This window comes from Ahaetulla prasina, chromosome 2, assembly GCF_028640845.1.
Source record: "Ahaetulla prasina isolate Xishuangbanna chromosome 2, ASM2864084v1, whole genome shotgun sequence".
In the NCBI taxonomy this organism is placed as follows: domain Eukaryota; kingdom Metazoa; phylum Chordata; class Lepidosauria; order Squamata; family Colubridae; genus Ahaetulla; species Ahaetulla prasina.
Window position 1 is genome coordinate 2,868,673 of NC_080540.1, and position 26,372 is coordinate 2,895,044.

A 26,372-nucleotide genomic window follows, 5' to 3' on the forward strand; every position below is an offset into this window, starting at 1 on the left:
AAGGGGCGTGCATAAGAGCACAAAAGTGCCTCCCGTTCCTGTCCTATTGTTCCCTTCATTATATCAAATTAATATAACATAACATAACATCAGAGTTGGAAGGGACCTTGGAGGCCTTCTAGTCCAACCCCCTGCCCAGGCAGGAAACCCTACACCATCTCAGTCAGATGGTTATCCAACATTTTCTTAAAAATTTCCAGTGTTGGAGCATTCACAACTTCTGCAGGCAAGTCGTTCCACTGATTAATTGTTCTAACTGTCAGGAAATTTCTCCTTAGTTCTAAGTTGCTTCTTTCCTTGATCAGTTTCCACCCATTACTTCTTGTTCTACCCTCAGGTGCTCTGGAGAACAGCCCAACTCCCACTTCTCTGTGGCAGCCCCTGAGATATTGGAACACTGCTATCATGTCTCCCCTAGTCCTTCTTTTTGTTAAACTAGACATACCCAGTTCCTGCAACCGTTCTTCATGTTTTATCCTCCAGTCCCCTAATCATCTTTGTTGCTCTTCTCTGCACTCTTTCTAGAGTCTCAACATCTTTTTTACATCGTGGCGACCAAAACTGGATGCAATATTCCAAGTGTGGCCTTACCAAGGCATTATAAAGTGGTACTAGCACTTCACGTGATCTTGATTCTATCCCTCTGTTTATGCAGCCCAGAACTGTGTTGGCTTTTTTAACAGCTGCTGCACACTGCTGGCTCATATCTAGATGGTTATCCACTAGGACTCCAAGATCCCTCTCACAGGTACTACTATTGAGCATATAGTTGATGCATATTTTTTCTATACTATTTTCTATATTTTTTCTATACTATTTTCTATACTATTGAGCATATAGTTGATGCATATTTTTTCACTTTTATATATATATATATATATATATTCTTCAAGATATGTCGTTTTATCTATGACAATTGTTTGTGTATACTGTTGTGACAAAAAGAAATAAAAAATAAAGTGTGGACTTCATTCAAACTCCCAGAATTCTCCAGCTCACTGGATGAGGTTGAGAAGCACTGAAGCAGAGAATCCACCAGGGGGCACCCTCCCCCTGCAAGAAGGCAAACTGAGCATGCGCTGAGAGTTTCTTTTGTTTCCCTAGGACTCTCTGCCCTCGCTCGTTGTAACCCTTTGAGCTCCGCGGAAGGCAAAGAGGTTCTGGTGGGGAGAAGGAGATCCAGACGCGATCCTGCCCGGTGAGTGGGAGCCTATTAAGCCTAGGCAAATATAGACTTGGGCTCGATGGGATTAGACACCGGGTCGTCTTTGGGCCAGATATTTATTTGCCTTGCAAAAATTCCACTGGGGAGTAATCAGAAGTTCTCAGCAAAACCGATGCCAGGTTTTGGCTGCCTTCACACCACTTGCCAGATTGGTGTAGAAAGTTAGTCTTAAAAGTTAGTCCACAAGGCTTAAAGTTGCCAAGGTTGGAGACCCTTGGTGTAGAAGATTAGTCTTAAATAACTGAAGACTTTATTTGTTTCGTCTTGCTGGACTGGCTTGAATTTTAATTTCAATTTTTAGCTGATTTTATGGGGTTTTAATTTTATATTAACTTTTAGTGTTATTTAGTGTATTTTAATATTAGGCCAAATTTAATAATTTTTTTAATGTTTGTTTTTAATATTGTATGTATTGCTGTATTTTTATTCTGGCTGTAAACCGCCCTGAGTCCTTCGGGAGAAGGGCGGTATACAAATTAAAATATTATTATTATTATTATTATTAAAGTTAGTCCACAAGTTAATTGCAATATCCTTCCTATAAAATCCTTCTATTTTCTATTTTCTATTTCAATCCTTCTATTGCAATATCCTTCCTGTAAAATCCTTCTATTTTTTATTTTCTATTTCAATCCTTCTATTGCAATATCCTTCCTATAAAAGACTACGTCAGCTTCAATCGCAATATTACAATATTACAAGAGCAAAAAATAGATTCAAGCTAAATGTTTTATTTTTATAATAATATATATATGGGCGTGGCCAATAACAATAAATAATAAAAAATAATTAACGAAGTATGCAAAACAATAAGAGGTACCAAAAACCAACTTTCACACTTTTACACACAACACAACACAATACAACTCAACTGACTCACACACAATATAAAAGCAGCTGCACTTCACCCAAAATGGCCCCTGCAACAAGCAGGAACCTCACACTTTCACATTTTACACACACACACAACACAACACAACTGTCTCACACACATACAAAATGCCACATACAGCTTTGTGAGATTTTGTGTGTTTGTGTAGTTAGAGTGAAACACCACAGGAACACACCAAATCTCAGAAAGCTGCACAAATATTTTATTTTATTATTTTATTTTATTTTTATTTTATTTATTTTAATTTTTTTATTACTTTTTTCCAACAAACAAAAAAGAAAATACATTATTACACCCTTGTGCTATACATAAAAAAAAGGAAGATTTGGGTCTTCGGATATGTCCTCATAATTGCCAAAATCTACGTTCTCGAGGTACCGTCCAATTTTCCAAGCGCATAGTCCACGAATGGTTTCCAAGTCTTCCAGAAAATATCTTCTTTATACACACCACTTCTAATTTTAATAACACTACAGGAACACACCAAATCTCAGAAAGCTGCACAAATATTTTATTTTATTATTTTATTTTATTTTATTTTATTTTATTTTATTGTTCCTCAGCCAAGCAAAGCAGGAAGTCAAAGCAAGCTTTTTTTTTTTCCTTCAGTAGCTGAAGAAAGCATGCCGATGCCAGCCCGAAAGAGCAGGAATTATAGGTAAGTGAGGAGGGGGCATTGGGTGGGCATGGGTGGGGGCTCTTGTAAGTGGGGGCTGTTAAAAAATGAGTTTAAAAGCCTGCGAGGATCAGGAAATACTCTGGGATTGCCAGAGGGAAAAAAGTTTTAAAATCAACTCCTCTGACGATCTCAGCTGAAGTTCCCTCATAGCAGCCCAGAACCTCTTAAAATAATTGTTTTAACATGTAGAAAACATGTTTTTTAAGGTTCTGGTGATGAGGAACTCAACCGGGGTGGCCAGAGGAGCCTTTTAAAGCCCCCCCTCTTTTCCTTTTTTACCCCTTCAGCTGAAAAGGTTTTTTTTAAAAAAACTTTTAAAGTGTTCTGATGATCTCTGCTCAGCCCCGCGATCATCAGAGGGTTGGTTTTTTTTTTACTTTTAAAGGTATATTTTCTGCTGAAGAAAAACTTTTAAAAGTAAAAAAAAAAAAACCTCTGCTGATGGTGCGGCTCAGCAGAGGCGGGGGGGCGGGGCCAGGGATTTTTTGCTACCAGTCCTCCGAACCAGCAGCTGCCATCGCTACCTAATCGGGAGGGCCGGTGCAAACCGGGAGCATTTCACCCCTGCTCCCAGGTGGTCTAGGGGTCTTAGCTAACTTTGTAGGTTGTCTCTCAAGCTTGCTTGAGCCTTGCCATGTGGTGAGTTTCTGTTGCTAGATGGGTCCTATTGTGTTGCAGATGATGGTCCTATTGACAAAGGTGTGAGGAGGCAGGAAGCTGCTTTGTCTTTAAAACGGGTTTCTCCATTTCTCATCCAGGGAAACATAATACTCTGCCCTCTTCAATATCCTCCAAAATATTTCATTCTTCTAGGAGAGGGGTGAGTGCTAACTTCCTACAGTTGCCAAGGTTGGAGACCCTTGATGTAGAACAGGGGTAGTCAACCTTTTTATACCTACCGCCCACTTTTGTATCTCTGTTAGTAGTAAAATTTTCTAACCGCCCACCGGTTCCACAGACAATTCCAGGGAATTGTCAACGCTTCTTTGATGGAGGGTGTCTTCCCTACCACCCTGAAAGAGGCGGTGGTGAGGCCCCTCCTCAAGAAGCCCTCCCTGGATCCAGTAATTTTAGCAAATTACCGTCCTGTCTCCAACCTTCGCTTTGTGGCGAAGGTTGTTGAGAGTGTGGTGGCATGACAGTTCCCCCGGTACCTGGATGAAACTGTCTATCTTGACCTGTTCCAGTCCGGCTTCCGGCCTGGGCACTGCATAGAGACGGCCTTGGTCGCGTTGGTAGATGATCTCTGGAGGACCCGGGACAGAGGTTGTTCCTCTGTCCTGGTCTTTCTAGTTCTTTCAGCGGCTTTTGATACCATCGACCATGGTATCTTGCTTTGGCGGCTCGGGGGGCTTGGAGTGGGGAGCACCGTTTTTTGGTGGTTCTCCTCCTACCTCTCGGACCGTTCGCAGACAGTGTTGGCAGGGGGGCAGAGGTCGGCCCCGAGGCGCCTCCTGTGTGGGGTGCCACAGGGGTCAGTTCTCTCGCCCCTTCTGTTCAACATCTATATGAAGCCGCTGGCCGAGATCATCCGTGATTTTGGGGTGGGGTGTCATCTGTACGCTGATGATACTCAGCTGTACATCTCCACCCCAACCACCCCAACGAGGCCGTTGAAGTGATGTCCTGGTGTCTGGAGGCCGTACGGGTCTGGATGGGGAGAAACAGGCTCCAACCCAACCCTTCCAAGACCGAATGGCTGTGGGTGCCGGCATCCCGGTACAGCCAGCTGACTCCATCGCTGACTGTTGGGGGCGAGTCGTTGGCCCCCACGGAGAGGGTTCGCAATCTGGGCATCCTCCTGGATGCATGGCTGTCGTTTGAAGATCATTTGACGGCCGTCACCAGGGGAGCTTTTTATCAGGTTTGCCTGATACACCAGTTGTGTCCCTTTCTAGACCGGGCTTCCCTCTGCAGTCACTCATGCCCTTGTTACGTCCCGCCTAGACTACTGCAACGCTTTTTACATGGGGCTCCCCTTGAAGAGCACCCGGAAGCTCCAACTGGTCCAGAATGCGGCTGCGCGGGTGATAGAGGGAGCACCTTGTAGCTCCCATGTGACATCTCTCCTGCGCGGTCTGCACTGGCTTCTGGTGGTCTTTTGGGTGCAATTCAAGGTACTGGTTACCATCTTTAAAGCGCTCCATGGCAGAGGACCGGTGTATCTACGGGACCGCCTACTACCACCGGTAGCCTCCCATCGACCTGTGCGCTCCCACAGGGAGGGCCTCCTCAGGGTGCCGTCGGTTAATAATCCAGATTTCAAAAAACCTTTTCTTTACAATGTTTTAAAAGACAGAAGCGTGGAGTTTTGTTGGAAAAGAGAAAAGAAATGGAGATACAGTACCCAGCAGGCAAGGGACCTGGGAAAAAGAAATGTATGGAAAACTGGGGAGGAACCAGGCAGAAGATCCTGAAGGAGAAAGCCAGCAGTTCGGAGGACCAGCGCAGGCTCTTCAGGAGCATCCGGTACCAAGTCTCTAAAGGTCCCCGAGTGATTTGCAGTCACCTTCACCACCTTTGCTGCCAGTGGCTGCAGCCAGAGAGACGCACGAAGGCTCAGATGCTGGATTTGGTGATCCTGGAACAGTTCCTGGCCCTCTTGCCCCCTGAGATGGAGAGCTGGGTGCGGGAGTGTGGAGCAGAGACCACTTCCCAGGCGGTGGCCGTGGCCGAAGGCTTCCTCCTGAGCCAGGCCGAGGAAGACAAGGAACAGGTTGAGTGGCTGGTGAGAGAACATTGTTTTGGGAATTCTAAATGAGTTTGAATATTATAAACAGTGTTTCAGTTGTCTGGAGTTAACATTAGGAGGGTAAGTTTATATGTTGCTGTTCTACTGTAGTTGGATGATTGTTTGGTTACCTTCTCCTAGTCAGAGGCATCCTTGAAGTTATGATTAGTAATAGCAGTAGCACTTAGATTTATATACCGCTTCATAGTGCTTTAGAGCCCACTCTAACTGGTTTACACAATCTGCCTATTGCCTCCAACTATCTGGGTCTTCATTTTACTCGGAAGGATGGGAGACTGAGTCAAACTTGAGCTGGTCAGGATCGAACTCCTGGCAGTGGCAGAGCCAACGTGCAATACTGTATTTTAACCCCTGTACCTCCACGGCTCATAGTAGGGTAGAGTCCAGCTCCTCCCATGTGCCGTTCCCCTCATTCTCTTTCTTTGCTCCTCCTGGTACTTCAGGTCCCAGGGGTAATGACGGAGCATCTCGAGGAAGGCAGAAATCGAGCACATCCTTCCCAGCAGCAGCTTTTCCGAGGGGTCTCTCAGGATGACCCAAATCCGGACACTTCAAGAGGTAAAAGAAGGGAAATTGTTTGTAGCATCTTTCCATGTTTTTATTAATTAGGCTTCTAAAAATTCTTCTATCGCTTTTCTCTCTCTCCCAGGGAGTATCACATTGTCATTGTCATCTGTAGGATTGTCTCCTTTTTCGGGTGGACCCCAAAGAGCAGCTGAAACTCCAGAACAAGTAAGAGGAGAAACATCAAAGGTGTCCTGTGTTTTTGGGGGGCCTGGTGTAGGATCCTGGAGTTCAGGATGGAGAAATTTGGCTTCAAATCACTGATCAGCCATACTTAGCTTACCTCTGCCGTTTCAGCGCCAAGAGATTCCTATTCAAAAAATGAATTCCTTTCTTTCCCCTCATCTGTGGAGATTCTCAATCACCCAGGATATGATTGTCTCAAAGATACTTTTCCAAAAGGCAACTGGACATTTTTGGTTTAGAATAGAATAACAGAGTTGGAAGGGACCTTGGAGGTCTTCTAGTCCAACCCCCTGCCCAGGCAGGAAACCCTATACCATTTCAGACAAATGGTTATCCAACATCTTATTAAAAACTTCCAGTGTTGGAGCATTTACAACTTCTGCAGGCAAGTTGTTCCACAGATTAATTGTTCTAACTGTCAGGAAATTTCTCCATAGTTTAAGTTGCTTCTCTCCTTGATTAGTTTCCACCCATTGCTTCTTGTCCTGCCTTTAGGGATTTTGGAGAATAGTTTGACTCCCTCTTCTTTGTGGCAACCCTGAGATATTGGAACACTGCTATCATGTCTCCCCTAGTCCTTCTTTTCATTAAACTAGACATACTGAGTTCCTGCAACTGTTCTTCATATGTTTTAGCCTCCAGTCCCCTTATCATCTTTATTGCTCTTCTCTGCATTCTTTCTAGAGTCTCAGCATCTTTTTTACATCATGGCAACCAAAACTGAATGCCGTATTCCAAGTGTGGCCTTATCAAGGCATTATAAAGTGGTATTAACACTTCACGTGATCTTGATTCTATCCCTCTGTTTATGCAGCCCAGAACTGTGTTGGCTTTTTTAGCAGCTGCTGCACACTGCTGGCTCATATCTAAATGGTTGTCCACTAGGACTCCAAGATCCCTCTCACTACTATTGAGCAAGGCATCACATATACGGTACCTGTGGATTTTGTTTTTCTTGCCTAAATGTAGAACTTTACTTTTTTCATCACTGAATTTCATTTTCTTAGATAGCACCCAATGTTCAAGTCTGTCGAGCCTTCTGTAACTTGAGCCTATCTTCTGGAGTGTTGGCTATTCCTGCCAGTTTGGTGTCATCTGAAAATTTGATGAGTTTCCCCATCTATCCCCTCGTCCAAATCATTGATGAAAATGTTGGAGAGTACTGGGCCTAAAACTGAGCCTTGGGGTACTCCAGTGCATACTTCTCTCCAACGTGGGAAACGTTTCACTGCTCATCCAAGAAGTGTCTCCAGTTGAACTGGATGAAAAAACAAAAAATGCCAGTTGCCTTTTGAAAAAACATCTTTGGGATAATTTACTTTTTCCCAAACACTTCAGAATGTTTTCTATTTACAGGAGATTCTCAATTTAGAACCACTTGCTTAGCAATCATTTGAAGTTACAATGAACCTCCCCAGGGTTACTTATGACCCAGGTCTGAATTTCTGACGGCCGCCCTACTTCAACATGTTCACCTGTTGGGCGCTTGGCAACCAGTCTTCATTTATAGCTGTTTACCGCAGGGGTCTCCAACCTTGGCCACTTTAAGCCAGTCGGACTCCAACTCCCAGAATTCTGGGAGTTAAAGTCTGCCAGGCTTAAAGTAGCCAAGGTTGGAGACCCCTGGTTTACAACATCCCTCAGTCACGGTTTTGCCAAAAACCAGCATTTATTTCACATTTTCAGCAACACTGGCCCATAGCAAACGGTGGGTTCACTTTATGACCGTTGCGGTTTAAAAATTGATCACGTGGGTGACTTGCTTCACAACCATGACTCTAAGATGGGCAGGCTCCATTATAGTCATACATCAAGAGCTACCTATGTGCAGATGACGTGGAATTTGGCTGCCTGTCATCTGCATATTGATGGGCCTACATAAATCCCTTGATGAGTTCCCCCAGCATTTGAACATGGCAGGATTGGTTTCTCAGAGGACTTCAAAGTCTCAAATTGGCCTCAAAGTTGATTGGCTAAAATATTGATGAATACCCCCCTCCCAAAAAAACCCTCTCTTTATTTTGTAAGTACCAGAAAAATAGCCATTTTTTTGGGATTTGTGGAGTACAGAAGAGAACCAAGATCACATGAAGTGTTAATACCACTTTATAATGCCTTGGTAAGGCCATACTTGGAATATTGCATTCAGTTTTGGTCGCCACAATGTAAAAAAGATGCTGAGACTCTAGAAAGAGTGCAGGGAAGAGCAACAAAGATGATTTGGGGACTGGAGGCTAAAACATATGAAGAATGGTTGCAGGAACTGGGTATGTCTAGTTTAATGAAAAGAAGGACTAGAGGGTGATATGATAACAGTGTTCCAACAGGGTCTGCCCCAAAGAAGAGGGAGTCAAGCTATTCTCTAAAGTGCCTGAAGGCAAAACAAGAAGCAATGGATGGAAACTAATCAAAGAGAGAAGCAACCTGAAACTATGGCGACATTTCCTGACAGTTAGAACAATTAATCAGTGGAATAAATTGTCTCCAGAAGTTTTGAATGCTCAGACACTGGAGGTTTTTAAGAAGAAATTGGAGAACCATTTGTCTGAAATGGTATAGGGCTGTGATGGTAAACCTACGGCACGTGTGCCAGAAGTGACATGCAGAGCCATCTCTCCGAGCACGCCAGCTGCCGCCTCTTCCGGGTTCTGGCGTGCACATGTGGGTCAGTCAGCTGGTCTTTGCACACACATGTGCGCCAGAAACCAGAATACCAGGTGACAGGCATGCATGCGTACGCCAAAAACCAGAAGCTCAGCTTCCCAGTGTGTGCATGCGTGCCAGGGAACTGCTTTTCTGGTTTCCAGTGCTCCCACATGTGTGCGCCAGAGAGCTGTTCTTCTGGTTTCTGGTGCTCCCCAAGCGCGTGCACACTCCCGTTTCAGCACTCTTGGGAGACAGATGGGTCTAAATTTGTTCTGAGCCTTACAAAAGGTTCGCCAACACTGGTATAGGGTTTCCTGTCTAAGCAGGTGGTTGGACTAGAAAACCTCCAAGGTCCCTTCCGTTATTCCGTATTCTGTATATGCAAATCCGTATTCCTTCTCTGTGAATAGGGAAACTATTTTTCTTTCTTTTTTTTTCAGGATCTTCAGTCCTTGGAGGATCTTCAGTCCTTGGAGGATCTTCAGTCCTTGGCTGTGTATTTCTCCGAGGAAGAGTGGTCTCAGCTGGATCCCGACCAGAAAGCCCTTCATGGAGAAGTCATGCTGGAAATCTCAAGAAACGTCGCCTTTCTGAGTAAGGCTTGAGCTCTGCATTCAGATACTGAGTGGAAGCAATTTAGCGGTCACATGTAACCACCTGTTTGTTAGTAATACATGGTGATAGACCTCGCCTTCTAGCTGGGAAGAGTAGAAAATCTGAACCTCTCCAGCTCCAACTAAGGGACAATATTAGCAGCTATTTGTTAAGATGTATTGTGTGACTACCATACTTCTTGTCTGATATTTCAGATCGTTCTCCTTGGTTAATTCTTTACTTTCTTTTTAGTCTTCTCGGTAACAGACTATCACCCTAGATTTAGATCTCCATGATATTGGTCTGACATCAACTTAACCACTCCTTTTCATAGGCCAGAGATACCATTTGTCTAATGAAGTACTGATGCTTTTTCAACTGGTCTGTTGGATTCGGGCCCCTTTTCTTTGATCTTTTACTCTATAATTGTAGATTTTGGTGTTCTGTGGCAGGGTTTCCCTGTGCAAAGATGTAATTTTGAGCTAATCAATCAACTAAGATTATTCTTTTTCTAACAGCCATGTGGATGTCCCAAAAGGAGGAAGAATAGCAAATGGGAGATAGGATAAGTAGGAACAAATAAAATACAGTTTGGAAAATTGAAAAGGTGTTTCTATAGAATAGAATAGAATAGAATAGAATAGAATAGAATAGAATAGAATAGAATAGAATAGAATAGAATAGAATAGAATAGAATTTTTTATTGGCCAAGTGTGATTGGACACACCAGGAATTTGTCTTGATGCATTTGCTCTCAGTGTACATAAAAGAAAAGATACGTTCATCAAGGTACAACATTTACAACACAAATGATGGTCAGTATATCAATATAAATCATAAGGATTGCCAGCAACAAAGTTACAGTCATACAATCATAAGTGGAAAGAGATGGGTGATGGGAACGATGAGAAGATTAATAGTAGTGCAGATTTAGTAAATAGTTTGACAGTGTTGAGGGAATGATTTGTTTAGCAGAGTGATGGCCTTTGGGAAAAAACTCCTCTTGTGTCTAGTTGTTCTGGTGTGCAGTGCTCTATAGCGTCATTTTGAGGGTAGGAGTTGAAACAGTTTATGACCTGGATGTGAGGGATCTGTAAATATTTTCACGGCCCTCTTCTTGATTTGTGCAGTATACAGGTTCTTATGTTCGAATCACTTAATTGGCACTGCTAAAATAAACTTTGTTTCCTGTTTTTCACTCCACTTAACTCCTCCAGCGATTTGATAAGAATCTACACAGAGAAAGAATTAAAGGCAATAGGTTTGAGATGGTGAGGGTTGACTGAGGGTTGACTGACTGAGATGGTGTAGGGTTTCCTGCCTGGGCAGGGGGTTGGACTAGAAGGCCTCCAAGGTCCCTTCCAACTCTGATGTTATGTTATGTTAGGTTTCTCCTGCTCAGAAAGCAGAAAATATTCTTTTCTAGTCCATAATATTTTAGACATACGAATTTGATCATACGAAGCTTTAGATTTTTTTTACATTACTCAATAGAACAGCTTTTAAAAATACTATTGTCTTGAACATTATCAGCAAAAAAAATGCACAACTGCTTCCTATATTTCCTTGATTAATTTCACATGATTTTCATTCTCTTTCTTTTTTTCTCAAGATGTTAATGGACAAGATAATGGAAATGACAAGGAACCACGCCAAACAATCAGTCAGAAGGAAGGAAAAGAGAAGATTCAGTTGGAACAAAACCATGGGGGGGAAAGCTTCATTTTTCAGAACACTCCAGTTCAAGACTTTCTTGTTCAACAGGATAACACAGGAGAAAGGGAGAAAAATGCTGAAATATCAAAGGACAAATCTGATTTCAAAAAAGACTCTAGAATTCACCTTAGAGAACAGCAGCATCTGTATCAGGAGGATGAACCCTCTCGTACTCGGACTTTCACTCTTTCTTCGTGTGAAAGAATCAAGCTGGGAGAGAAACCATGCGAAGGTATGGAACGTGGAAAAACCTTCCGCAAAGAGACTTCTCTAAAACGCCATAAAAGAATCAACTTGGAGGAGAAACCATATAAATGCAAGTATTGTGGAAAGAGCTTAGGTGAGAGGAAATCCCTCATTATACATGAAAGGATCCATACAGGGGAGAGGCCCTATGAATGCAAGGACTGTGGGAAAAGCTTCCGTGAGACTAAGTCTCTTGCTATTCATAAAAGAATTCACACAGGGGAAAAGCCATTCAAGTGCTTGGAGTGTGGAAAGAGTTTCCGCCACAATGGATCCCTTACTTCCCACATCAGGATCCACTCGGGAGAGAAACCGTATCAATGTATGGAGTGTGGCAAGAACTTCAGAAGCAAGAGCTACATCATTTCTCATAGCAAAGTCCACACAGGGGAGAAGCCGTATAAATGCAAAGAGTGTGGAAAAAGCTACAGTCGAAATATATCTCTTATTATCCATGAAAGAATCCATACAGGGGAGAAGCCGTATAAATGCAAGGACTGTGGTAAGAGCTTCCGTGAGAATAGGTTGCTTACTGCTCATGAACGGATCCATACAGGGGAGAGGCCGTATAAATGCAAGGACTGTGGAAAAAGCTACCGTGAAAATAAATCTCTTACTATTCATAAAAGAAGCCACACAGGGGAAACGCCATACAAGTGCCTGGAGTGTGGAAAGAGTTTCCGTGAAAATAGTTGTCTTACTATTCATAAAAGAATTCATACAGGAGAAAAACCATATGAGTGCTTTGAGTGCAGAAAGAGTTTCCGTCATAGTGGATCACTTACTTCCCACATGAGGATCCACTTGGGAGAGAAACTGTTTAAATGTACGGAGTGTGGCAAGAACTTCGGAGGCAAGAGCGCCCTCATTTCTCATAGCAAAGTCCACACAGGGGAGAAGCCATATAAATGCAAAGAGTGTGGAAAGAGATTCCGTGGAAATGGATCTCTTGCTATTCATAGGCGAACCCACACAGGGGAAAAATCATACATGTGCATGGAGTGTGGAAAGAGTTTCCGTCATAGTGGATCCCTTAAATTACATAAAAGACTCCACGCAGGAGAGAAGCCATTTGAATGTACTGAATGCGGAAAGAGCTTCCAGAGGAAAAATCACCTGACTTCCCATTCAAGAATCCACTCAGGTAAAAACCAGTGGTGGGATTCAAATTTTTTTACTTCCGGTTCTGTGGGCAAGGCATGGCTTGGTAGGCGTGGCAGGGGAAGGATACTGTAAAATATCCATTCCTTCCCCACTCCAGGGGAAGGTTCCTGCAAAATCCCCATTTCCTCCCGATCAGCTGGGACTCAGGAGGCACAGAATAGATGGGGGCAGGGCCAGTCAGAGGTGGTTTTTACTACTCAAAATTTCCACTGATGGTTCTCCAGAACGGGTCAGAACCTGCTGAATACCATCTCTGGTAAAAACCCATGTAAATGTCACATTGACATGACTCAGTCCACACATATACTATATTTCTTGTGCAGAATTAGAAAAACCACATCCTTTATAAATTCTGCCTGCTTTACATCTGATCCTAACTAAGGCTAGATAGGAACAGTTACAGCATTTAACAAGGAACTGTTATAGCTCGAGATAAGTGACTTTTGAAGGCTCTGCCATTTAAGTTCCCAATGTTGTTGCAGGTTAATAGACTTTTTTTTTAGTATCAGATGCTTAAGACTTCTACTTTTGCTTCAAATCCATAGTATGCATGTTTGTGAGCATGTCAAAATCTTATACCATGCCAGTTTATGAATGGTTTGTTCAATCTTATATATTATTCTACCTCCCTGGCCCCCAGTTTGCTAGTTGCTTCCACGTTAGCTCTGGAAGGATTGTATCTAGACAAATGTTAGAGAGGTCAATTTTACTGAGTCATTAAAAGGACCTGCATCCCCCAATGCCAATACACCTGTACAAGATAAGAGATTTAGGAACATTGCTTGCAATGTAGGAAATGTGCAGGTTAAAATTCAACATATTTCCAGTCCCATTCTGTATTGTGATGTTTTCTTCCTTTATCTAATCCTGTTAGGATTCTGTTTTATCTTTCACTGTTTTTATGGAGTAGAGGAAAGAAAACACTCATCTATTTTTATAAAAATTTGGAAATGGCTCAGCAAAGATATAAATCTTTTGTGTGAGGTAATAAGCTAATGCAAACATAATTTAAGTTTCATCAAATTGTCTTGAGAAAAAAGGGGGGAGAAGTTGGTGATAGTGAGTTGAAAAAGGGAACTTAGAAAGTTTGTGCCTTAAATTTCTCATGACCTTCTTTCTTTTTGTCCTAAGTACAGGATACAGAAAAAAAAGAGAATTAAAATGAGTCCAGTATGCTGACGTCACAAACAATCAAGAATGAACAGAAGAAAGAGACATTTGGAAATATTGTTCAGGGACCAAAACAAGTGAGAAAACTTCACGAATGTGAGCAAGCAATCCTATACTTCTGAATCTGCCATTATCCAGGTTGTTGTGACCAAACAGGATCAAAAGAGAATCAAAAAGGAATTCCTACAGAGGAATTATTGAGTCTGTCATTTGCACCTCTATAACTGTCTGGTTCGGTTCTGCAACCCAACAAGAAAGACACAGACTTCAGAGGATAATTAGAACTGTAGAAAAAATAATTGCTACCAACCTGCCTTCCATTGAGGACGTGTATACTGCACGAATCAAGAAGAGGGCCGTGAAAATATTTACAGATCCCTCACATCCTGGACATAAACTGTTTCAACTCCTACCCTCAAAACAACGCTATAGAGCACTGCACACCACAACAACTAGACACTAGAACAGTTTTTTCCTGAAGGCCATCACTCTGCTAAACAAATAATTCCCTCAACACTGTCAAACTATTTACTAAATCTGCACTGCTATTAATCTTCTCATAGTTCCCATCACCCATCTCTTTCCATTTATGACTGTATGACTATAACTTGTTGCTGGCAATCCTTATGATTTATATTGATATATTGACCATCATTTGTGTTGTAAATGTTGTACCTTGATGAACGTATCTTTTCTTTTATGTAATATGCACCAAGACAAATTCCTTGTGTATCCAATCACACTTGGACAATAAAAAATTCTATTCTATTCTATTCTAGAATAGTTGTTTTTTTTTGATGCCTTGAATGGAAATATTCAAAGATAAATCAAACTTATGACAATGGTATAAAACTGAGACTAGGGACAATCAATGTTGATACAGAAATCATGGAATTTTTTTCAATTAAAGGAGTCGTTTTGTCAAAGAATCCACACTGGAAAGGAATAATATGAATATAGAAGTGTGAAAAGAGCTTCAAAGAAAGAGTGCCTTTTCATAAAAGGAGCCACGGTGACAGGAGGTCCTTAAAAATTTGTAGAAAAGAAAATGCCATTTCCAAGAAATGGGACAAGGAATATTGCCTTTCTGCAGTGTGACATATCGGAACATAATCTGAATTTTAAAAGTTTATGTATATCATTAATATTAATGTATTTAGATTAAATGGATGTGATATGATTTTTTTCTGGTGTGTATTGTAGGGGGCACCAAACCCCCCCCCGTCCATAAACTGGCACCAGTCCATAGTATGCCAGAAACCAGGCCATGTAAACAAGCAAAATCTAATCCACGGGATCCAGGCAGCACACAAAACCACGCCCTCTTGGTTCCATGGAAGGAGACCGGTCCCTGGTGCCCAAAAGGTTGGGGGCTGCTGATGTATTGTATCATTCGTCAGGCATATCAGAAATTGCAGATGAGGCTTTGGAAGGTTTTGCAGACTCGTACTTCATTTGTGCACTGGCTTGTGGCAATCTTCTCAAACAACACAACTGTCCCTGGAAAAAGTAAGACAAAAGCATGGGTAAAAAAAAAAAGTCAGGATGGTTGCAATGAAGGCAGATTTGAAATTCCACTTGCATTTTATATGTCTCGCCAGTGGAACTTTTATCAGGCCATTGAAGGTGCCATCTTGACTTTTTTCTTACATGGCTTAGGACCTGGGTACTTACGGGACCGCCTGCTATTACCTCATGCCTCCCACCGACCCGTACGCTCGCACAGAGAGGGACTTCTCAGGGTGCCGTCCGCCAACCAATGTCGGCTGGCGGCCCCCAGGGGAAGATCCTTCTCTGTGGGGACTCCTACCCTCTGGAACGAACTTCCCCAGGGTTTACGCCAAATACCTGACCTTCGGACCTTCCGCCGCGAATTAAAAACACATTTATTTATTCGCGCGGGGCTGGCTTCAATTTTATTGGTTTTAATTTTTATTGGTTTTAAATTTTTATTATTAATTTTTAACGGGTTTTAGTTTTATATGTTCTAAAGTTTTAGGCCAATTATTTAATAAGTTTTTTAATTCGTATTTTAAATTGTATATTCCATTGTTTGTTTTACTTTCGCTGTACACCGCCCTGAGTCCTTCAGGAGAAGCGCGGTATAAAAATTGAATAAATAAAATAAAATAAAATAAACTATCCCCTATAGATACTTGTTAGGCCTGGTATCAACATGTTTATTTTGATTATTTTAATTTGGTACAATTATCAGATTTGGCAATAACTATATAACTATAAATAACTATATATAACTATTATAGGACTATAAGGGGCGTGCGTAAGAACACAAAGTACCTACCTTCCTGTCCTATTGTTCCCTTCATTATAATAACACAGAAGTGAGCAAGACTGTAATGTTTTAAAGACATACACAAAAATAAAAGACTTTAAGCCAGAAGTCTTTCTGTTGGGAATTATTCCTGAGATATATACTAGAGATGTAAAATAGTTAATTATGAATATTATTACAGCAGCCAGGGTTGTGTTTGCTACAAAGTGGAAAAATGAGAAATTACCTTTGCAAGATGAAATAATTAGGAAGATGATGGAATGTGCAGAGATGAGTAAATTGACATTTGAAATTAGAGATCAAGAAGATAAGCAGTATTATGAAATACGGAATTTATTTTACCATTGGTTAGAAGGAAAGATATGTTAGAAAAGATAATATATGTATATGAAAGAGATGTTTAAGTGGAGATTGCACAAGAAGACAGGTAAACACCCCTTCAGCACATTGTAATTGTTTGATGAGAATGTGGTTTTTTTGTTGTTGTTATGGAAAAATAAAAACTTTAAAAAAATAATAAAAAAGACTTTCTAATAGATTAAAAAAAATCACCTGATGTTAATTCCACAACTATGAAAAAGAATCAAATTTGTTATTTTTTTTGAAATTGAGGTCCCCCCCCCTTCTCAATTTCTTTTCTGGGTCTGGATTCCTGCTATACATCTTGATTCTCTTACTTAGAACAGAAAATCTATTTTATTTTTCTCTGAAGCATTTCTTTTAGACTTAGAATAATTTGGTCACTTTAAATATACACTAATTGGCATAGATTAAAATGAAATTTCCTTGAATACCTTATTTCCTTTCATAACGTCAAGCTATTTAGGCCGTTTCAATTTTTTCAGCCTCTTCATTTGCTATTCATATTTTTGGGGAGAATTCTCAATAGTCATCTATTTAATCCCCAATAAAACAGGGTTTTTTTTTCCTACTCAGGTTAATTAAATGAGCTTATTAAGTTCATATTCCAGTTCTTGGCTGCCATCTTATTTTCTGTTCATGCTTTTTTCCCCCCCTGAAATAATCCCACTTTTTTCTCTCAGTTCACTCCCAAAGAAGGGCCTTGCCAACCATCTTCATTTCCCAAGATTATGAGTTTTCTGAGGTAATTTTTCCAAGCTGAGGTGAAAATTTTGCAGACCTCACGCTTTTCAGCAGTTCATCCAACTTAATTCCTATTTTCCTTCCATTCCTCTATTTCTTCGGGCTTTTAATTCTCCTACCCAATTCCTTCACCCCATCTGAGCCACAGCCACCATTATGGCCCAAATAGGAGGGTGTTGTGTTTTTTTTTAAATCAATCCACAGCTTCTTTTCATTCTTTTTCTTTCTGTCAGGTCCTCCTGGTGCTCTTTGGGATGGATTTATTGGAATTAAAATTGTGGTGGGGTTGGGCATTCCGCTGTTTTGGCTGAGATTTTGGCCGTCCTCGACGCCCCACAGAGTTTCTTGGCTGACCTACAAGGTCCCTTCCAACTCTTGTTATTCCTGTTATTTCTTCCGGCAGCTTCAGATTCTCCACAGCGCCCATTTTCTGAGGCAAATCATTTTTCCTCAGGCCCTTCAGATCTCGAGTTTGAATGTTTGCTTTTAAGAGTCTTCGGGTGTTTTCTTTCCTTAACACTTTGGTCGTTGACCAGACACATTTTTTTTATCCCTGCGCCACGTTTCTGTGAGGAAAAGGACTCCACAACCCATTTCCCTCCTCCCATCATCCTGTGCCATCCTTCCAGCCCGCCTTTTCCCAGCGAAGTCGGCCTGGGGCAAGCCTGTGGCAGGGCGAGCCGCCTTCAAGCTTCAGCCGCGAACAGAGCATGCGCGGATCCTTTTGCCCGGCGTTGATGCGTTGCATGCTGGGGAGGGGAGATGGGAGGGGGGCGGGGCTGGCTTCTCCAGGGCTTGGCGGTCCTCCAACCGAGGTGTTGTCAAGGGGGAAATTTTGCGGGGAGGGGGCGCTGCCTGGTGAGTGGGGGGTTGTGGGATCTTTTTTGGGGAATCCTGCTGGGATTGCAAAGAGCTTTTGCAAAGGCCTCAGCCCAGCTTCAATCTTTGGAATTTATTTATTTTTATTTATTTTATTTATTTATTTTGTCACAACAATATATGTAACTATCATACAGAAAGTGTAATGTATTACTGTAAGTTTTGGCGGGAGTTTTAGGCGGGTAGTATCTCGCTTCTGATTGGATGCAGCCTCTGGCTGAAGTGTATATAAGGAGAGGTTTTTCTCCAGAGTTTTGCTGGGTCACACTATATTAAAGAGCTGTTGTCACTAACCTGGTCTCCTGCCTCGTCAATACCCAAACTTAACATTGGCGACGAAGGTGGGATCTTGAGGCAGAGCACCAGAACAGAGCTGAACTCACTACGAGAATCAAACCCAGCAAGGTGATAGCGAATGCAGCGATGACCGGCTACACGCCACCCACTCCGTTTGACCCTGCCCAGGAGACATGGGGAATATATATGACCCGTTTGAAAGTTTCCTGGAGGCAAGCGAGCTACAGGAGTCTCCGACAACCGCAAACGGGCTTACTTCATAAGCCACTGTGGGTCCGCAGTCATCGCCGTCGCAGAAGCCCTAGCGGAGCCAACACCGCTACACTCCGTGTCGTGGCAGACCCTTCAGACCCTCCTGAAGAATCACTACGCACCAGCCCGTCCAAATCGTTCGGATGCGAGTTTGGGGGCGCAGGCAACAAGAAGGCGAGTCTATCAGCGACTACATGGCAGCCCTGAGACAAGCCTCCAAGCATTGCAGTACCGCGATCTGGACGAAGAGCTGCTGGAACAACTTATACGGGGGTCAGAGACATCCGTTTGAGGAGGCGGTTGCTAGCCAAGAGCAACCTGACATTGGCAAACGCCTGGACGAAGCCAGAGCCCATGAGATGTCCAACCATGCAGCAGACACCTTACAAAGCGACTCACGCCGATGGCGGGCGCAAAGCCGAGCACAGTCCACCACGAAGAAACCTATCGTGAGTCAACCAGCGAAGAGGAGGAAGAAGTCCACTACACGGAAAATCGACAAGGAAGACCGGAGGAATGCGGAAGTTGCGGGCGACATCAGCGCCAAAGATGTAAGTTCAGGGGCGCCATTTGCGGCGGTGTGAAAGGAAGGGCACCTGGCTCAAGTCTGCCGAGCACCCCAACCTTCCCGAAAATTCAAATCGGCCAATCAGAGCGGCTCTGAGTCAGAGATGCAAACCCCACATTCCGCCGAATTTCAAACCAGCCAATCAGGCGCGAGATCGGCGGGCGACCAGCGATTGATTGGCCAGGAAAGAAAAGCGCGAAGTCAAACCGAATGACTGTTACCATAGACCACGCAGCTACCGCATCGAAGAAAAGATCTTCACAAACCCGACAATTGAAGGCGTACCGTGCCGACTGGAAGTAGACACAGGATCAGCTATCACAATCATGTCCTGGGACACTTTTGTGAAAGCCTTGCCGACATCGCAAAGCGCAAGCTACAGAAACAACGGCTCCGGGTGCAGGATTACCAGGGCAACCGCATCCCTGTTCGAGGACAACGACCGTCGAGGTCAAGTATGGACATACGAAAGACCCTGCCCATCACGTTAGTCGAGGAACCTTGCCAAGCTTGCTGGGGCTAGACTGGTTCCGGGCGTTGGGAATGGGGTGACTGGCGTCCACGGAGCGGATGCAACCTGCAAAACGCCCTAATGGAGGAATTCGCAGGCGTATTCGAGGACCGTTTAGGCAAGTACAAGGGACCCCTATCTCCTTCAATTTAGACCCCAAATAGCTCCCATTAGGTTAAAGGCAAGGAGGGTTCCTTTTGCACTCAAACCTAAAATCGACAAAGAGTTAGATAAATTAGTCAGCCAGGGATACTAGTGCCAGTTGACCATGCCAAATGGGAGACGCCAATCGTCACCCTATAAAACCAGACGGGTCCATAAGAATTTGCGCTGATTACAAGGCTACCTTGAACAAAGCATTGCAAGAGCGCCTACCCAGTTCCAGTAGTGCAACACTTATTGCACTCACTAGGGCACGGACAAGTTTTCGCCAAATTAGACTTGGCACAAGCGTACCAACAGCTACCCGTAGATGCTAGCACAGCTGAAGCCCAGACCATTGTAACGCACCGGGTGCCTTTAAGTGCACCCGGTTACAGTTCGGGTGAGTGTGGCCCGGGCTATTCAAAATTTGATGGGCGGCTCCTACAAGGGTTACCGGGAGTCGTACCCTATTTCGATGATGTGTTGGTATCAGGGGAAGATTTAAGAGAACTGGGGAAGCGGTTAAGGAAAGTTTTGGCCATTTTTAGGTCGGCAGGATTAAAAGTCAAAGCAAGCAAGTGTCAGATAGGGTCGAATCTGTTGAATTTTTGGGCTATAGAATAGACAAAAGGATTCACCCACTGAGAGCAAAGTCAAGCGATAAAGAGAGCCCCAGCACCCAAAAACAAGACAGAACTCCAGGCTTTCCTGGGTCTGGTAAACTTTTACGCCGTGTTTTTAAAAGACAAGGCAACCGTTGCTGAACCGCTGCATAAATTGCTTGGAAAAAACACTGCTTGGTCGTGGGGGAAGTCAGAGAATAGGGCATTTGAGGCAGTAAAAAGTTTGCTATCAAGCGATAGCCTGTTAATACAATACAACAACAGACTGCCGTTAGTATTGGTTTGTGATCGTCCCCTATGGAGTAGGAGCTGTACTTAGCCACAGACTCCCAAAGCGGCACTGAAGCCCCTATAGCGTTCTATTCACGAGCGATGTCCCGGCTGAGAGGAATTACAGCCAGCTAGATAGGAGGCTCTAATAGTGTCAGGGTGAAAAATTTCACGAATCGTTTTGGGAGAGACTTTGAAATTATCACTGACCACAGACCGCTATTGGGATTACTGGCTGGCGACCGTAGCATGATGGCACTATCACCCGGCTGACCAGATGGACTATTTTTCTGGCCGCCTACTCTACAAACTGCAGCATCGACCTGGAAAGAGCTGGGGCATGCGGGCGCATTGAGCAGATGCCCATTGCCGGAAATCGAGGACCCTACTCCGGGCACCCCGTTCTACTAATTGACTCTTGGGACTCTGGCCCAGTCACATCGCAGGAAGTGGCTCGGGCCTCCTACCGGGACGTTGTTTTAAGAACTGTAATCGGTTGGGTTCAAAGGGATGGCCGCTGCGCGGCGACCGTTTAGAGTTTGTAAAGAAAAAAAAATTGTCTGTGCAAGGGGTGCCTGCTCTGGGGGATAGGGTGGTAGTTCCAGAGAAGCTGAGAAAAAGTCCTGGAACTACTGCATGAGGGTCACCCAGGAATTGTAAGGATGAAGGGTTTGGCTAGGAGCTATGTTTGGTGGCCCCTAATGGACAGGAAATCGGTGACAGGGTTGGCGATGCCAGGTATGTCAGGAATCCAGACCACTACCACCCACGGCCCCAGTGTTGGAGTGGGAGAAACCCCAAGGCCCTTGGTCCCGCATACACATTGATTTTGCCGGCCCTTCCACGGCCAAACATTTCTAATTGTGGTGGATGCATTCTCCAAATGGCTGGAGATCATCCTAATGAAATCCACAACCGCGGAGCTGTCATTGCAGCACTAAAACACCTTTTCGCCACGCACGGGCTACCGGACACCCTCGTGTCCGATAACGGCCCACAGTTCACCGCAGCATTATTTGAAGGGTACCTGGCTGAAGAGGGCATCCGACATGCCCTCTCCGCGCCGTTCCACCCTGCGTCGAACGGCCTTGCTGAACGTTTTGTTCGGAGTGCGAAAGAAGCGCTATCACGAAGCGGCCCCGGCGATTGGCAGGCACACATCGACGCATTCCTAACCGTCCAACACAGGACCCCCTGTGTGGCCACCGGCCGCAGCCCAGCCGAGCTATTAATGGGGCGGAAGCTACGGTGCCCACTAGACCGGCTACACCCGAACTACGTACAGGACGGGTTCAAAACAAAACCAGATAGAATCCGGGAATTAAACATAGGAGACTCAGTGTGGGCACATAATTACAGCGACGGCCCAAGCTGGAAGAGGGGGATAGTCATAGACAAAACGGGCCCCAAATCTTACCTAGTGGAAATAGACGATGGCAGAGTTTGGAGGCGCCACATAGATCAATTAAGAAACAGATTGAGCGATAAGGCAGAATTAGGCGAGACCAGCCCTGACTATGATTTAATTAACCCCACAGCTGACTGGAGCCGAGAACAAACAGAAAGCGTAGAACCAAACAGAGACTTATCTGAGTCAGGCGAAGTCCAGCGACACCCTCCGGTCCCTCTAGAGGACAGCAGGTCCGAGCCGGCAAATAATCCAGGGCCGGATGGCCGGGAGGAGGAGCTCAGAGGAACGAAAAACCCCTCCGGCAAGCTCGACTCAACTCCAGAAAGTGAAGTGCGCAGGTCCGGGAGAGTCAGGAGACGCCCACGCATTACCTGGGACTACGAGAGAAGTAATATGCAAATATTGGCAAAGTGCCTTCTGGGAGGAAGGAGTGTAATGTATTACTGTAAGTTTTGGCGGGAGTTTTAGGCGGAAATATCTCGCTTCTGATTGGATGCAGCCTCTGGCTGAAGTGTATATAAGGAGAGGTTTTTCTCCAGAGTTTTGCTGGGTCACACTATATTAAAGAGCTGTTGTCACTAACCTGGTCTCCTGCCTCGTCAATACCCAAACTTAACAGAAAGCTTATATAGTATATAAAGGTATAAGCATATATATAGATCTTTGGTTATTCGGGTTTTCTCCCGCGTAAAATTGGAAGTGTCTTGGCGACGTTTCGACGAAGTCTCATTCGTCATCTTCAGGCTTCAGCTTCGTGCTTCTGGGAGCAATGTGTGACTGCAGCTGTTTCTTCCTTTTTAACTGCTAGTGGGGGTTTGAACTGATTGGGTGGGAGCTTGGCTGTGCTCTGATTGGATGGGGTTTTTTTGGTGCTCTGATTGGATGGGGGTGTGTCCTCTTTGGGTGGGGGCTTGGTTGTGCTCAGATTAGTCTGAGCTGCAGGGGGATTTGAGCTGGTGAGCTGCACAGCTGTTGTCCGGCTTCGTGTTTGCGGTCGTGCCACATCTTCACAGTGGGTGTCAGTCTGCTGCATGTATGGATTGGAGGGGTTTGAAATGGCCAATGTTGCAGCTGCGGTCTGGCTTCTGGTCCTTAATCGTGCTTCATGATCAGTGTGGGTTTGGGTCTGCTTTCTGGGTGGATGTGTGGTGGTGACATCCTGTGTGGACCTCGTGAGTGTGGGTCTGGTGTCATTCCTCGTGTTAGGGACACATTTGTCAATAAGGGCAGGTTTCCAAATGGCTGGTAGGCGGGAGGTATCATCTCTTTTGTTCGTGCTGTGTGGGCGTTTTTCTATCTCGATGGCTTCTCTGATTATTCTGTTGTTAAAGTGTTCAGTTTTGGCGATAGTTCTGGTCTTTTTAAAAAATGTCAGAGGTGTGGTGAGGGTTCCAAACTGGCGAGCTGTATTCTAGAATTGGTCTAGCAAATGTTTTATATGCTCTGGTTAGTAGTGTAGTGTTTTTGGAAAAGAAGCTACGCAAGATTAGATTTACAACTCTTAGAGCCTTTTTTGCTATGTATTTGCAGTGGGCTTTGGCACTTAGATCATTTGACATGAAAACTCCAAGGTCTTTAACGGGATGGGGGTCATCTGTGAGGTAATGTCCATCAAGCGAGTACTTAGTGTTTGGGTTCTTTTTTCCTATATGTAAGACTGAGCATTTGCTGGTTGAGATTTGGAGTTGCCAAGTTTTAGACCAAGCGGTTAGATGATCAAGGTCTTTTTGAATGATAGTTGTATTATCAGTGGTGTTAAATAGAATTCTGGCAGTGGTGGTGGTGGGGGAGTCCCTGGCCCCATGTTCCCCCGCCGCCCCTTTGCATGCACATGCCAAGCAAGAGAGGGAAGAGGAGTTCCAAGCCAGCTGTGTTGCCCCCCCCCAGGTGCAAACCCAGGATCTCCAGCAAGGAGGATCTGGGGGGGAGCCCTCCAAACACCCTAAGCCCCTAAGTGGGGGTGTGTGTGTGAAGAAGGGGGTTTGCATTGCAAGACCCAAGCTGGAAAATTAAGGTTTTCCAAGAAGGGAGAAGCCAGTGCAGTTGCCAGGGTGGCATTTGCACAATCTGCTTGGTGAGTGTGCGTCCATTGTGCTCCGGAATCCATCCATCGGTCCTAGGAGGCTGACTGACCCAGGATGTCGTGTTCAGACAACGTTGCTCAACCTGAAGCTTGTTAAAAGAGACAGCCAGCCTAGAAGGAAGGAGACGTTTCCTGACAGCGAGAGCAATTAATCCATGGGATAGCGTTCCTGAAATTGGGGGTGCAACATCACTGGAGGTTTTCAAGAATAGGCTGGACCCCCATTTCACTGGGATGGTATAGTATAGAATCTCCTGCCTTGAGCAGGGGGTTGGACTAGATCAGGGGTCTCCAACCTTGGCAACTTTAAGACTTGTGGACTTCAACTCCCAGAATTCCTCAGCCAGCTGAAAGTTGAAGTCTTAAGGTTGCCAAGGTTGGAGACCCCTGGACTAGAAGACCTCCGAGGTCCCTTCCAACCCTATGATTCTATGAATCTCAACGGCCAAAATTCTCCACCAAGTATGGATGGACTTCAACTCCCAGAATTCCTCACTCAACATGCCTGGGCTTCGATTCCCGGAATTTTGGGAATTGGAAGTCGACGCGCTTTAAAAGTGCTGAGGTTAAGAAACGCTGCGTTTAAGCTGCAATCTGATTTCTTTGGCTTTCCATGTTAAGGAAATCCGGGCATTACCGTTTGCTCACCTCGTTTTCGGTACATTATGGGTGAACATTGCCTTTGTCAAAAATGCACGGATTTTTCATTTATAATCCAAAATGTTGTCAGGAATATTTCGTTGGCTGTCAGGAGAAGAAATCCATAAATAAATAAATCCATAAATACCCTAAAAGATCTAAAAGGCTCGATATTTTGAGTCTTTGGTAGTTTCCTGTGGAAAACCCTTTTTGCCTTCTATTATTATGCGTAATGGTATCTGCATAGTCCTAGTATTCCTCCCCAAACATCTGCCCCCTCATGGACAAAAAAATATCTTGATCGTGATTTTTTAAAAATCTGAGAATGGGCTCTTTTCCACTTCAGATACACTGGCCCCATTTAGAGAACAGTGAGAAAATGGAGGCACAATATCCAGCAAGCGAGGGAGCTGGAAAAGGAAGCTGTGGGGAGATTTGAGCAGGAACTGGACATATGACGACCTTACATATACGACCTTACAGACGACCCCCATCCCGTTAAAGACCTTGGAGTCTTCATGTCAAATGATCTAAGTGCCAAAGCCCACTGCAACTACATAGCAAAAAAAGCTCTAAGAGTTGTAAACCTAATTTTGCGTAGCTTCTTTTCCAAAAACACCACACTACTAACCAGAGCATATAAAACATTTGCTAGACCAATTCTAGAATACAGCTCACCTGTTTGGAACCCTCACCACATCTCTGACATCAATACAATTGAACGTGTCCAGAAATATTTTACAAGAAGAGTTCTCCATTCCTCTGAAAACAACAAAATACCTTATCCCACTAGACTTGAAATCCTAGGCTTAGAAAACTTGGAACTCCGTCGCCTTCGACAAGACCTAAGTTTAACTCACAGAATCATTTATTGTAATGTCCTTCCTGTCAAAGACTACTTCAACTTTAATTGCAATAATACAAGGGCAACCAATAGATTTAAACTTAATGTCAACCGCTTTAATCTAGATTGCAGAAAATATGACTTCTGCAACAGAATCATCAGTGCTTGGAATACTTTACCTGACTCTGTGGTCTCTTCCCATAATCCTAAAAGCTTTAACCAAAAACTTTCTACTATTGACCTCACCCCATTCCTAAGAGGACCATAAGGGGCGTGCATAAGCGCACAAACGTGCCTACCGTTCCTGTCCTATTGTTTTTCTTTTCTTCTTCCTATATATATCATAATCCTTATGATTTATATTGATATATTATCATCAATTGTGTTGTAAATGTTGTACCTTGATGAACGTATCTTTTCTTTTATGTACACTGAGAGCATATGCACCAAGACAAATTCCTTGTGTGTCCAATCACACTTGGCCAATAAAATTCTATTCTATTCTATTCTATTCTATGTTTATATGTGTATATACTATATAATCTTTTTGTATTATGTTGTGACAAAAAAATAAAATAAAATAAAATAAAATAAATAAAATGATGATGGAAGAGAAGACC

The 26,372-nt window shown here is 43.7% G+C and overlaps 1 protein-coding gene across 1 annotated transcript; it reads left to right on the forward strand.

The window, feature by feature from the left end:
- The first annotated feature begins 1,148 nt into the window (after positions 1 to 1,148).
- LOC131192691 (zinc finger protein ZFP2-like) lies at positions 1,149 to 15,316 on the forward strand. Its single transcript, XM_058172092.1, has 8 exons — positions 1,149 to 1,198; positions 2,730 to 2,775; positions 5,092 to 5,524; positions 5,992 to 6,106; positions 6,198 to 6,280; positions 9,385 to 9,538; positions 11,151 to 12,644; positions 13,801 to 15,316. The coding sequence occupies exons 2-8, from the start codon at positions 2,741 to 2,743 to the stop codon at positions 13,827 to 13,829; spliced, it is 2,343 nt and encodes a 780-aa protein (XP_058028075.1). The 5' UTR covers positions 1,149 to 1,198; positions 2,730 to 2,740; the 3' UTR covers positions 13,830 to 15,316.
- Positions 15,317 to 26,372: the final 11,056 nt, after the last annotated feature.

Bases quoted from the DNA above. Each gene is read 5' to 3' on its own strand.
- LOC131192691 (XM_058172092.1), top strand. From the start codon at position 2,741: ATGCCGATGCCAGCCCGAAAGAGCAGGAATTATAG. The intron at 6,281-9,384 runs GTAAGAGGAGAA...TTTTTTTTTCAG, and splicing joins CAGCTGAAACTCCAGAACAA to GATCTTCAGTCCTTGGAGGA. The intron at 12,645-13,800 runs GTAAAAACCAGT...TCCTAAGTACAG, and splicing joins CCATTCAAGAATCCACTCAG to GATACAGAAAAAAAAGAGAA.